General features: G+C 42.4%; 1 protein-coding gene across 3 annotated transcripts in view; it reads left to right on the top strand.

Moving 5' to 3' along the window:
* Positions 1-13,224, top strand: part of LOC101169477 (protein Shroom1) — a 36,010-nt gene that overhangs the window by 19,139 nt on the left and 3,647 nt on the right. For 2 of the 3 annotated variants that reach the window (XM_011483183.3, XM_011483184.3), the window contains exons 2-7: positions 7,657-10,494; positions 10,582-10,768; positions 10,870-10,922; positions 11,314-11,916; positions 12,065-12,646; positions 13,062-13,170. In XM_011483183.3, the coding sequence (XP_011481485.1) occupies positions 7,847-10,494; positions 10,582-10,768; positions 10,870-10,922; positions 11,314-11,916; positions 12,065-12,646; positions 13,062-13,170 (4,182 nt within the window). In that variant the 5' untranslated portion in view covers positions 7,657-7,846. Of the gene's footprint in view, positions 1-4,633; positions 4,950-7,656; positions 10,495-10,581; positions 10,769-10,869; positions 10,923-11,313; positions 11,917-12,064; positions 12,647-13,061; positions 13,171-13,224 lie in introns of those variants that run through there. The other variant, XM_004076123.4, reaches the window with a different exon arrangement.

The following is a 13,224-nucleotide window of genomic DNA, read 5'->3' as shown; positions in this document are numbered from 1 at the left end:
AGGGATGGGGACCGAGCCCCGGTATTGAACGAACCCCGGGGCAACATTCTTCAAGACCGCAGTCTCCGTAAGATCTGACATCAACGGTTCTGCTATCGGTACTGGAGAAGTCGCATTTTTTTTGGTCCCACAAGATATAAACTAGAGCTGTGATGGTGTGTCATTTTTGATCACCGCGCTGCTGAAGCAGCAGGAGTCGCGGTCTACACCGCCAAACACAAAATCCTTCGGCGGCCGCATCGCAAATTAATACTGGTACAAGTAATAATGACAACACACTGTTCTTTATTAACAAATAACAGTAACAACTAACTACTAACTATCTAACTAATGAACTAACTATGTAGGTGTTGTAGAATGACTATGTGTGTGTGGGTGTGTGTGTGTGTGTGTGTTAGCACGCTGCGTATGTAAGAGGAATGAGCGTGTGCCGCGCGACAGTGAGTGAGAGCGTGCACAAGTGTTGGAGGTGCACTTTCATGTTTTGTGTTACGGAGTGAAGGAGAACAGTAATAAAAGGTTTCCCCAGATGTTGGAATAGGTTTGTGGTGCTGCTGCCTTTGACTGCGATGGTCTTTAGGCAAATGTAGCAGCGTGGGGGGGGGGGGGGGGGTCTCTTCCTCCACGTCTGTGGCAGTAAACCCATACCAGTTCCAAACAACAGATGATTTTATTCCTTTCTTGGGAACAAACTTCCCACTCTCACCGATAGCCATGTTGTCGCTTGCTTTTTCGTGGTGCTATGATGTTGTTGTTTGTCTCTTGTCATACCGCCGTCTGAAACTAACGCTACGGAAGCTCTGAGGAGCCAAAAATGCGCCATTACACAAAAACTCGATTTAGTTAATTTTGAAATCGCCCATAACAAAAAATTTGAATTAAGTCATTCAATCCATTTTCCGCCCAGGCCTAGTTAATAGTATGCCTTGCATCTCTATTAAAGTGTATTTTTGAGCAAAGGTTTGTTAAATGTGTCTTTTAAAAAACAAAACGTATGCCAAACTGGTCTTTCCTTTCAGCACAGAACATTTTTACTGTGTTTGCTTCTAAAAGCAATCCAAAAACTTTTGTTCCTCTAAATGCAACCCAGGGAAAAAACTAAGTTTGTCTTCTAAATAAAACTTTATTTATTGTGTGTTAAACAATCAGTTGTAATACAAACTTATGAATAAAAATCTCAAAACATATACTTATTCAAACACTTGTTGAAGTCAAGTCACATCTGTGAATAAAGACACATTTTGTATCATGTAATGCTTGTAAGACTTGGTGAAAAGCAATTTCTTCAACACTAGTTTTTTTTAATCAGATATAGAATGCCAATTTGAAAATATTGACTTAATGTTTTAGTCGAAGTTGCTTTGCAACAATAGGAGTTTCTGTTTTTTGGACTCAGCTGTGTGTTTTTCTGAAAGTTAAAACGTAATAACTTTCCAAAATAAATGTTTGGTGTTCAACATTTCTAGAATTAAGCCATAAAAAAAGAAAAACCTCCTGTGGCCTGCAGCTGCATACTATTCCAGTGCAGAGGAATTTTGTACAGTATCCAGTTAAACTTGCAAGATCATATTGCAAATCCCTCGGGAGTCCTTAATACAAAAGTAACTGTCTTTGCAGAGGCCAGTTGAAAGGGAAGTTTGTCATTTGTTGAGGCATTTCTAGGGGAAACATAATGTTTTTCTCCTGTTAATGGTTTACTACAGGTTGGAGAGAAATATTTAGTAGCTTTGTTTTTAAACTCCTGTTCACCTGGTTGCCCTTTGTTGGGTTTCTTTTGCCATCTTACGATCCTTGCAATGCAGCCACAGAAGCATCATCCCTAAGTTCAATCTTAAGTAAAAAGTGTAAATATATCTACAATTTTGAATCAAAACCTTAATAAAAACATTAAATCAAGTAGACCAAAGGTTGACATTGTCAAACAAGTATTTAGGGCAGATCAGGGCAGGAATGTAGAGCTTATTAGAGTGTGACAGCTTGTCTTGGTCTGCTTGAGATTTCTAACACTTATGTGAGCACTGCCCAGCAACACTCCGCCACAGTTTCTGGCCCTTGTACATATGCACCAGACAAAGGTGTTTTTTTGTTTGACATACAGACTAAAGAAGCAAGCCTTCAGTTGTCAGTTCTTTTCCTTTTCACACAACAACACACTTCACGCTTTCAGTGCTTAAGCCACAGCACTTCCACCTTTTCAAACTGGCTTCCTCTTTGCCTCTGTTTGATCAAGCACAGGAGGACACAATAATGTTGGTCATTCAGCATAATGACTTTCACAAGCGTGCTGCTGCTACGACAACATTACACTTTCTGTCTCCTACAGAAAGCGTACCAAAAACACAACCTGATACGTTTTTCCCATCTAATAGACATCTTATGAGCAAAAAAAAAAGGTGTTTATTATATTCAGAAAATGGTTGAAATATTGTTTTTTATAAACTTTGCTGCAAATCTTTCTTTGCAGTCATCTTTCAAGTTTTTCTTTGTGTCTTTTATATTGTTTATATCTGTCCATTGGGGTTTTTAAGGATGGATCTCTGTCTTACAGAAAGGTAACATCAGTTTACAGATGAGGCTTTTGAGGTCCAGTACTAGACATCTTTAGGCCTTTTTCAGGTCTATTGGCAGCTTTTTGTGCCTTAAAGTCCCACTCTATTGTAAACGTGTTTCCAATTGTCTTTTAAATATGATTTTGCTGTTTTCTTGGCCAAAATCAGAAAATTTGTGTTTTCTGGGACATAGTTTCTGCAGAGCAGCAGGAGTTCATTAGAAATTCATCTTTGAGTTGTGGGCGGGACTGTTGGAATGGAGTACGCCTGCTCCCATTTCCTGTCATCTATCTGTTAACGCGCCCTCCCGCTAGCTTACAGCCCCTCACAACCTAACGGTACTGGTGCAACAAAAATGGCAAGCAAAATTGTAGCAATCCAGCCATACAGTTTTGAGCCAGATGGCAGCTCGGACGAGGATAACAAAGACGTGCGTGGGTCTATTTGTCTACAAGTGGATGCATCAGAATGGAGTGGAGCAGGGCTTGCTGTGGTAGCTTCTACATCACAGCTACAAGTTTTTTCCAACAGTATTTTTTCATCTGCTCTTGATTCGATTAAAGAAATACTTGGAAATTAAATTTTAGTTTAATTTTCTTCATGACAAAAATGCCACAAGAACATGTTAAAAACACAATTTCCATCAGAGTTTAAATCTTACTGGAACTTTAACTTTGTCACTGTAACTTTGAAGCAATTTGGTGTGTTTTTTTTTTTTTTACTCTCAATAAAGCTTGTTAACTGGAATAATATTTCATTCTACTTGGCTGTTAGTCTTCAAGAATAATGAAGCAGCTACAAGGATGCCAAATAAGAGTCTTTTTTTTAATGCATTTTGATGCACAACAACAGTCTGTATAATTTCCTCTGTCACAGCTACTGAGCTTTCGGACCTAGCTAGGTGTTCTGTATGAGCCTCACGGAGCCTGGTGGTGGTCCAGACTCATGGCTGTCTGCTTTAGGTCAAGGAACTCATAATTGCCAATCGCCAAAGGAAAAATGAAAAAGCAATTAAAATAAGTTATCATCTCCCTCTTATCCTTTCTTTTCCTCCTCTCTAAACCAACCTTATCTCATTTGCTGTCTTTCTCCTCTTTGCTCTATGATTCTAACATCCTTAAGAAAATGTGTTCCAGTTTGACACCTTTCTGGAACATGTTTAGTATTAATAAAACTCATTAAATTGTTGGGGTTTTTAGAGTTCTTTGTAGACATACCCCTTTATGTTCCAGTAAATATGTATTTTAACCGTCTGTCAGCAGCTATAACTCCCAAATAAACAGCTCTTTGCTCCACTTTGTCTGACACTGAGCAGTCACAAATACTGCGTAGTTAAACACCAATACTGCCAGCCTCAACACAAAACAATAGAGAAGGCAACAGGGGTCTTTGTGACACCAAACAATCACAAGGGAGTTCTGAAAGCTGACCTTGTTAGAGAGATTGACCATTGTGAAGGAGGTCCAGTTGGTTCACGGCATGCTATGAGCACTTTGTGAAAACAACAGAGAAGGCCCTTTAAACTGAATTGTCATGTGTCTGTTTGGTTCAATCAGCAAAACTTTGCTGTGAATTTGGACTTTTTCCAAGTAAAAAGAGGTTGATAATAAGAGCATGGGAACGCTGTGGGTTTATTTAATTTTTATGTTGGTAGGGATGGAAAAAGAAGGTAAACTAATAGGAAATACAAGAATAACCAAGGTGAAAGTTGGCAATACTTCACGGTATGAGGTATCAGCTTTTTTTCCTGTTGATTCGAGGTAGGGGGGTTACCCATCTATCCATTTTACCCCTCTCTTCTCTTCTCTTCTCTTCTCTTCTCTTCTCTTCTCTTCTCTTCTCTTCTCTTCTCTTCTCTTCTCTTCTCTTCTCTTCTCTTCTCTTCTCTTCTCTTCTCTTCTCTTCTCTTCTCTTCTCTTCTCTTCTCTTCTCTTCTCTTCTCCTCCTTGCCTTGGCTAGTCTCCATGTGCCAGGCTCAGGGCCTTGGGAATGAATGGTGCCCCAGCTCTGCTCCGTCTTTGAAGCTAGCCAGGAATGCGAGGCCTCTTTTTTTTTTTTACTTTGCCCCCCTTTCTCTCCCTGTTGTTCAGGCAGCCGGCTGCACTAGTGGCTATCTGCAGCAGTGAAATATTCCCTCCGCTGCGCTCATTGTGCATCGGAGAGCCGGACGTCATCGGCTGGCCAATCAATGGCTCCCACTAGGCAGCCTTGGGTCCCAGTGGGGGAAGGAGGGACCCTCTAAAAATCTTCTCTCTTATTTCTGGCTCTCCTGGTAACTTGGTCTGGTCACTCTTCAGTCAAAGAGGTGTTTTTGTTGAGAAGAACCAAGGGGAGGCTTGCTTTTTTGTTTTTGTTTTAGATGGGAATCAGGAAAGCCAATGGCATAAACTGTAAGATTGGGTAAGTTTTTTCTTTTTTCTCTTCTAAATAATGAGGCTCTGATGTTACAAACTTTCAGTCCAGCCTTAAGGGAGTTCAGTTCTCAGTAGTTCCCCACGCTCCACTTCACCATTGTCTCAGATGATGCCATTCATGCAACTTGTGCTCTGCTTTTCTGCTGTCATTGTTGGCCTCTGCTGTCTCTTGCTGTTGTGGCTTGCGTGCGAGAGTATTTGTCTGTGCCTTGTCCTCTCTCCCCACTTTTTGGTTCTCTGTACATTTTGTCACTGCCTGTCCCCTCCATCACTTCCACTCGAGTGCTCCTCTGTTTGGGGAGCCTCTGTCTCCCTTCTCAGAGGAGAGAGGAGACCAGAAAGCTGCACACATACATATAAGCTCACAGAGTCCCCCCCATTACACAGTGGCATGCAAATTTTAGTCCGTATGCAAAAAGTGACCACTGATACTAATCCTTCATGCACATTTCCCAGCACAAAGCATGCAGTTTATTAGAAATGACTTTAAATAAAACAATAACCTCATGTTGTGAACAGGATTTGTTGGTTTTCCCATCACTCACCTGGCCGAATTTGAAGCCAACCCAGTACTGTAAATAAGAAACTGTACTCTGCATATTAAAAATATGGGCTAAATAAATAAATACTGCTTTGTCATTGTGTATCAAGCATTGTTGTTCAACTAGTATCTATTACCTTTGTATATGCACGGCATGAATATAGCTTTAGGCATGATAACAAAGCCAATGAAAAGTATGTGGGTCACTTCAGAGCACTGTCATTAGAGTCTTAAACCTATCATTAACCTGGGGGGGCTTATTACTTTGCCTCTGAGGCTTTACATTTTCAGGGGAGCTGGTTATAACTCAAGAAACTGGAGGAATTTAATGCCAACAAGTTAGAGGATTTTTTTGTGAAAACAGGAACACTTAATGAAGAAATCATAGAATTTTTTATTTACTGTTATGTTGCTGTATTGCAAAGATGCTAGATTTTTGCCTTTCTTTAAAGGTTCTGCAGCGATTAAGTTATCCTGCTTTTCCCATCACTCAGATGCCTCTGGTTTGAGACTGAGCTGTCTGGTTGTCTTTTGGTTGTATCATTTATCGTTGTAGGAGCATGAAGTAATAGAACTAAATCCCGATTACAACAGTGTGTTGGTCATTGCAGAGCACTGTCATTAGTCTGAACCCGTCATTAACCTGCAGTGGTTCATTTTAGGATCAACAGGTTTCTAGAGTTGTTGCTGATGACTCAAGACTTCCATCTTTTTTATTTGTATCAATAAACTCTTATTAAAAACGATCCATAGAGTTCCTATTAAATTTCAGTATCATAAATGACAAGTAGTGTTGTTTATTTTTACTGGGAGCTTGGTTTACAGGACCAACCTATGGTTCCAAGACTACTGATTTCCTCGAAATTTTACGTATTTACTGAATTTATATTGTGTGGTAAACAGACTTGCTACAGCAATACAGCAATATGCTTGACAAATTTCCTTTAATAATGTTTATTTTAGTGTGAGGATGATACATTTAAGTTTGTCAGTACAGTGATACCTTTTGGTTTTTGGTCAGGTTCTGTTATGAGTTGTCTCTCTGTTACCGTCACTTTACATTCATTATCATTCACAGCTGTTTTTATTTTCTGTTAATTCTCCACAGCATATACACATGTTTAGTTTTCAGTTCCTTATTGACAGGCCATCTGTTTTGAAACTCCTTTCTTGCCCTCCAAGTTCACATTTTTTGTCATGTTTATTAAATATTTACATATAACAGTTCCTAACATCTTATTAATGAGTTGTTAACTGGGATGGTAGTGATGTGCCTCATAAAGAGTTAAATCCACATAAAGCTATAGCTCAAAGTGATTAAAACTACAAAAAATATTTATTTCAATGTTTCTTTATGCCTTAATAAAGTGGACATCGGTGCTTATGTCATTACATCTAAATAGTGAATAAATGCACAAAAGTGAGTTGGCAAAAACCTGAGGTTCTCATGAATAATAGAAAGAAAAGCTCAGGGAGGTCAGCCTGCCACATTGCTGTCTTACAATGTGTTCTAGCTGTCACAAGACTAAACCCCAGATATTTCATTAGGCATACCTCTCATTTTTTCATGTGCCTGCTGCAAAGTGCACACCAATCTCAAGGCCTCTAATTAAAGGCTTTGTTGATGTGAAACAGCACAGAGTGATGCTGGCCTACAAAAGCACACTGCTGTGAACAAAGTAGAAGTGACACAACAAAGTATAATAAATACTATATTATTCAAAATATTTTATTAGGTGATGTCTTTGTCAAATATTTTTGTAAAACGTGTGTCAACCCACACAAATGTTTGAAACTTAGGGGAGGGTGGTTGTCTTGGATTCGGGTTTTGGACGTCTTGCCAGGTAACACTGTAAACTTTCTTCGTAAACTATTTCTGCCATGCATGCAGCGAAGAAGAAGAAGCATGAAGTTAGCTTTTTTTTTTTTACGAGAAAGTCAATTCTGTTAAACTGAAGGCTCACCAGGTGAAAAATCTTAGATAAACATTAATGTTTGTGTAAGATTCTCAGCTTGGCAGAACACATTTTTCCACTTCCATTTTCATTTTAAACATGCATGCTTTGTCAAATGATTACCCTTGAGAGTAGTTCTCAGTAAACCTTTTTACATGAAAGTCAGTTTTCTGTGTGTTTTGTGTTTTTTACCCCAGGGATAAACGTGTTCAAGAAGCTCTGGAAGAGCCAGGAAAATGACCTAATCAGTGGCAAGTGGGACAGGCAAATGTGCTGGTGGCATCTTCATCAGTTTTGCTCACAAAGCGCACATGCGTTGGCCTGCGTACTCACCTACCACATCCAGAAACCGTACCCTTCCCTTCCTGACATTTGCCCCGTTCCTTCATGGATTCCTACAGCTTGCACTTTGACAGAATGAGCAACGTGGACTTGCATCCTCTGAGCCTGCCTGTCAGCCGGCTTTCCCCAGCCAAGTCCAGCAGCAGCATCATCGAGCAACTTGCCCACCACCAACACGGCAAAGGAGACTCCGCTTACAGCTCCTTCTCTGGTGGATCTACTGCCCCAGACTACCCCTCTCCATTCCTCCAGGATGAGCTGCAGCCCAACTCTTTCAGCCACTATGCTGAACTTGGGTGTGTGAAGTCCTTGTACCGGCCAGCCCAGATTCTTCACTCTGAATCAAAGACCATGGACCAGCTCTATCGTTCCGTTGAGGCTATCTCACAGCAATATCACAATAGCACTAATATAAACCATCAGAGTGAAAACACCGACAACAACCTTCACGGCAACAACAAAACACTATCTACACAACATGCACATTCCAGAAATCCATCTCAAGGTGGCCAACCTCATTCTCCTCCCCCTCCAATCCCAGCACGCCTTGACAGTTACATAGCCACAAAAAATCTGGAAAACAGCAGGGTACACCACAGTACAGAGCTACAACCTCAGCAACCAAAACCTCAACAGAACTCCAGATCCCATTCTCAGCTCATTCCCTGTGGCCTTCCTCCCAAATCTGAAACTGCTAACCAAGACAATAACAGCCCAAGCTTCAACGGTGATCCAGTGTGGAGAGCTGTGAAACAAGAACAGCCACAGGCCCAGAATCCACCAAGCCACCAGAGCCATCTACAGTATCACAAAGACACCAGAATGACTCCAGAGGACCTTTTCATCACTGATAACAAGGCTCTCACTGAGCAACAGCGACCAGCAAACATTCTAAGTAAATCACCTCCCCGGAGAAATTGCCAGCCAAACCACTTACCACCCAGGGAATCTTTGAGTAGTGATGGATATGACAGGGAGAACCACAAAAAACACAGTAGCTATTCTGGAACCTATCGTAGAAGAGCACATTCAGCTCAAGATCAGATAGTGTTGGACCCAACTCGAGGTGCCAGCCCCTGGAATGCTGGTCAGAATTTGATCAGTGGCAGCATTCAACATAAGGGACAGTTCTATTTTGTTACAGGAGTGTGCAAAATGTCTGAATCTGGTCTGAGGATGCACTCTGCTTCAACGAGTGGGGCTGAGGATGGAAGGGACATTTCTGTTTTGTTAGAGAGACGTCAGCACAGAGATAAAGAGAGATCTCACAGCACACTAGATAGTATGTTTAGACCTTTCCAAGAAAGCTCCTGCTCTTCCATTCCAGAAAAAAGAGAGGTATTTACACCTGTGTCTAGAAAAAAAGATCTGATGTCCAAGATCTCGGACCAGGAGAATCCCAGACAAACTCACCTGAGTCAGTCCCCACCAATTTTTGACAGTTTAGAGGATATGGACTTCATGCACAGTCAAGAGATTGGTCGCCACACTTTGGACAGTCCAATTTTCTATTGTGGACCTGACAGGAAGGGTCCACCACTTTCAGCAGCTCCACAAAAAGAGTTCTCCACACTTTTCAGCAAAGACCAATCCAACCACAACAACAGAGAAGATCCTGCAAAGAAAGAGAAAGAACAAACACTCTGTGATGCTGTCAGTGAGAAGATCAACAAAGACACAACCCCTCTTCTGTACCATCTTACTGGAGCAAACCTTTCTGTGCTACAACCTAAGAATGAATCTGGCTTTAGCACGAAAGACCACGGAGATGTTGGAGTAAATGATGGGAGACCTCCTCAACATGATGCTGTCATGACCGACAGAGGAGGAGTTTCCTCTGTTGCCTGCAACACTCTAGACGATTCGTTCAAAAAGTATTACAAAGAGAAGCTGAAGGACGCTCAGCGGAAAGTCCTGAGGGAGACATCGTTTACAAGGAGGGACTTGCAGCTGTCTTTACCAAACCAGGCCAGGCTAAAACCTGAACAGAGACCCACAAGCATTCACTCTTTCTCCTCATCACAGGACTCTGAGACTTCCACAGACACTCTCACTCCTTCTGTGACTTCTGAGGAGACCGAAAGGGGCAGCATCAAGGAAAAAGCAAGTGAGAATCTAAAAATGACGGAGAGAGACTTTGAAAAAGTGAATGGGAGGCCAGCACATGTGGCCCAGCCTCAGGTGGCACGTATTGGGGGTCGAAAGAGGCTTACACCAGAGCAAAAGAAGATATGCTACTCTGAACCAGAGAAACTCAACCAACTTGACGGGGGCCCCCAGCACGCTGTTTGCCGTTCGTTTGGCAATGAAAGCGACAGTCCTTTTACAGCTGAATATGAGGAAGAGGAGCGTGTGCATCAAGGAGACCAGGGACTGGTTGCATCACGCAGAAAGATGTTTGAGACTAGAGGTCGAGCCATGTCAGTCTCAGGGGCCTCACAAACTAACCTCAAGCATTTCAGGCATAAGGCTCTGGTGGAGTACATGGAACGTAAGACGGGCCACATAGTAACTGAGCCTCAGCAGCCTATGGCTCAGTTACCTTCCCAACCAAGACAAAGACACTCCCTGGGGGAGAAACCGTCTGACTGGGGTGTTCGATCTACACCAGGGAACCACGAAGGAAGAAATGCAAAGAAGCACAGACCCCATTCTGCTGGCCGCATACTGGACTGCCCCCAAAGCTCCATGAGGTATGAAAAGCTGACTTTTACAGAGTTTCTGTCTTTCCTTAAGGCATTATTTCATTATTGAATAATCCTCTACTTCTCTCAAACCAGATATGCCCAGTTCTTACCAGCACAGTCTTGTTCAGGCCAATATGCTGGCCGGCAAAATCCATTCAGACAGAGGCAGAGTCGAGGTTCAGCTCAGGCAAAATCTGCTTCAGCAGAGAGCCTGTTGGACCAGCAAGAATCTGCTGGTTTGTGCCGGAACCGATCCACATCCACACCACATGCATTTCAGGTCATTGTCGTTTCCGACAAGTCTCTTTCTGTAAACTGTTTTAACCAATTTAAACCCAATTCAAACAGCTCTGGTTCATTTTGTCTCTTCGGGGTCTGTAGGCACATGAATATTCAGAAGATCTTCTAACTGTTGACTCCATGGAAACCAGGAGGTATGTACTGGTGCTCCAGATGAATTCGGACATTTTTATTGGGTTTTTTTTTTTTTTTTTGGTCAGGAGAGTATTAGGTCAGTGATGTGTGTGCTGTAATCATATATCATAAATCTCAGTCTGATTCTTTGTGAAATCTGAAAGTCAACACCTACATGCTCCAACTAACAAGCATTCCTTTCAGTAGATTTATGTGACGACCACAGAAGAAGAAAAAAAACAAACCCTTAAAAACGTGCAGTTTTAAATTCAAATATCCAGCTTTTATTGAGCTGTATATCTGCCGACTGAAGTGGCATTCAAGGCGTGCATTGTCTGTTATTATGTTTTGTCTGTTTGCAAGATTTACGTCAGTGTTGCCTGCTATTTGAGATCTGATCTTTAATTTTAGTTTCCAGAAGAATGCTGTTGAAGAGTCTCTGGTAAAGCCACTTTCTGGGGGCCCGCTTCCTGTCCGTGTGGCGGCACAGAGAGGAAAGTCCATGGAAGAGCTCGGAACGTCAAAGATGACTCAGCCGTGTGCCATGAGCAAAAGCTCTGAGCATCTTGATCAGCTACAGAAGATTTCGAACGGGCCCGGAGGACCGGGAAGAGACGAGGCCGGCGCTTCACGAGGTGGGCATGGAAAAGAAACCCAGTGGAATGAAAGAGGAAGGAAGAATCAAGCAGTGAAGGAGCCAGAGTTTATTTGTCAGAAGAACCCTCAGGAACAGATCCAAAACCAAACCCAGAAGCAACCACTGTCGCAGCAGAGCTCTGTGGAGGATTCAATAGCTGAGGAGAAAAGCTCCAGCAGGTCCTGCTCTCCACCCTCCACCTCCTCTTCCCATTTCAGAGCTCACTCTGCTTGTCTGGGGCCTCATGGACCTCTTTCTGATGGACTCGGGTCAGGGAAAGAGTCCATCCTTCACTTCAGAGGCCTAGACAGTGACATGAAGATCAAATCTATTGTGTCCCAGACTAATCCTCCCTGTGAAACCCCATCTTGCTCCAGGTAAGCATAAACAGAAGAAAGTCGTTGCTGCTGTGAAGCAGATTGGCTTGTAGACCTTCCCACACCACTTTTTAAATCAAACTGACTCACAATTATGTTTAAAGTGATATCAGCAAAGGTTGATTGAAGCATCTGTGTTTATTTCCAGCAAAGAGAAGACCTCTTCAGGTTTGAGTAGAGCAGAGAAGGAGCAGAATGTCGATGACAGCAGCAGTAACCTCCAACCACCTGAGTCAAACCATGAAGTGCCTCTGAGCTGCGGCATCACCACAGAGCCTTTTCTGTGGAATCTCCCTCCAAATGAAGAATCCTCAGAGGAAGCCCAGACGCCGCTGGAGGACAGCGTTTTTGACGAGTTCCCCAGCTCAGACCTCATGAAGCAGACGAGTGAAGCCTTTGTGCCTGTCTGCACACCTGTCTCTGATGCCGACCTCGACCAGGAGGCGGAGGAGCAGAAGCTTCCGGGGATGGAAGCTAAGGCGGTGGGAGAGAAGACGGAGGAAAGGGGAACACCAGAGGGAGAGACTGTAGAAAACCCCAATGAGAAACCTCAGTGGGAGGAGCTTGTGGAGGCAGTGGTCAAAGCTGACCAGTCATTAGCCAGGGTGCTCTTCCCTCTGGCCAATCGGAAGACGGCCCTGATGCTTATGGAGCAGGTGATGTCAGAGGACACGCTGCTGATGGAGGAGCACTACAAGAGGAAGCAGGAGCAGAGGGGAACTGCAGAAAGGTGAATGCTAATGTGGTGGAGCGAACAAACAAAAGAAATGTCAAATAATAAAACGTGGTCTAAAAATAGAACACGTCAAATCATGTTGATCCACTGTCTCAGTGCTTTACTTGTCACTTCTATAGGTGACAATATGCTTAATTTATAAATATGTAGATGCTGTTTAAATATTTTCAGAGCCAAGTAAAATAAAATCCTCATTTTCTTAGCGTCTTGTAAATCGACACCACTTTGCAAATTTGGAAATCCAAATTACAGTTTTTTGTTTTCATGGATTCTTTATTTTCCTCCTGTATCTGAGTACATTTAAAAAGAGCTGGCGTAAATGTCTCCGTAGCATAACTGTATTGTGGTGGCAGAAATGATTGCATGAATCATCAAGGCTTTATTGACACATGCGGGTTTGTTTTTGCAGCGCTGTAATGGTTGAAGGACCTGAAAAGTCTGCTTTCGATTCTGCGTCTGACATTCAGGAATCTCGGCCTGCAGACGTGCTATGTAAAGATAAAATCTCTGAAATGAAGGTAAGTATTAGTTTGATGACCCATTAGACAATGTTATTTCCACATAATTAATAG

Source organism: Oryzias latipes, chromosome 14, assembly GCF_002234675.1.
Source record: "Oryzias latipes chromosome 14, ASM223467v1".
Taxonomy (NCBI): Eukaryota; Metazoa; Chordata; class Actinopteri; order Beloniformes; family Adrianichthyidae; genus Oryzias; species Oryzias latipes.
The sequence above is the reverse complement of the archived record's forward strand: the minus strand, read 5'-3'. Positions and strand labels throughout refer to the sequence as shown.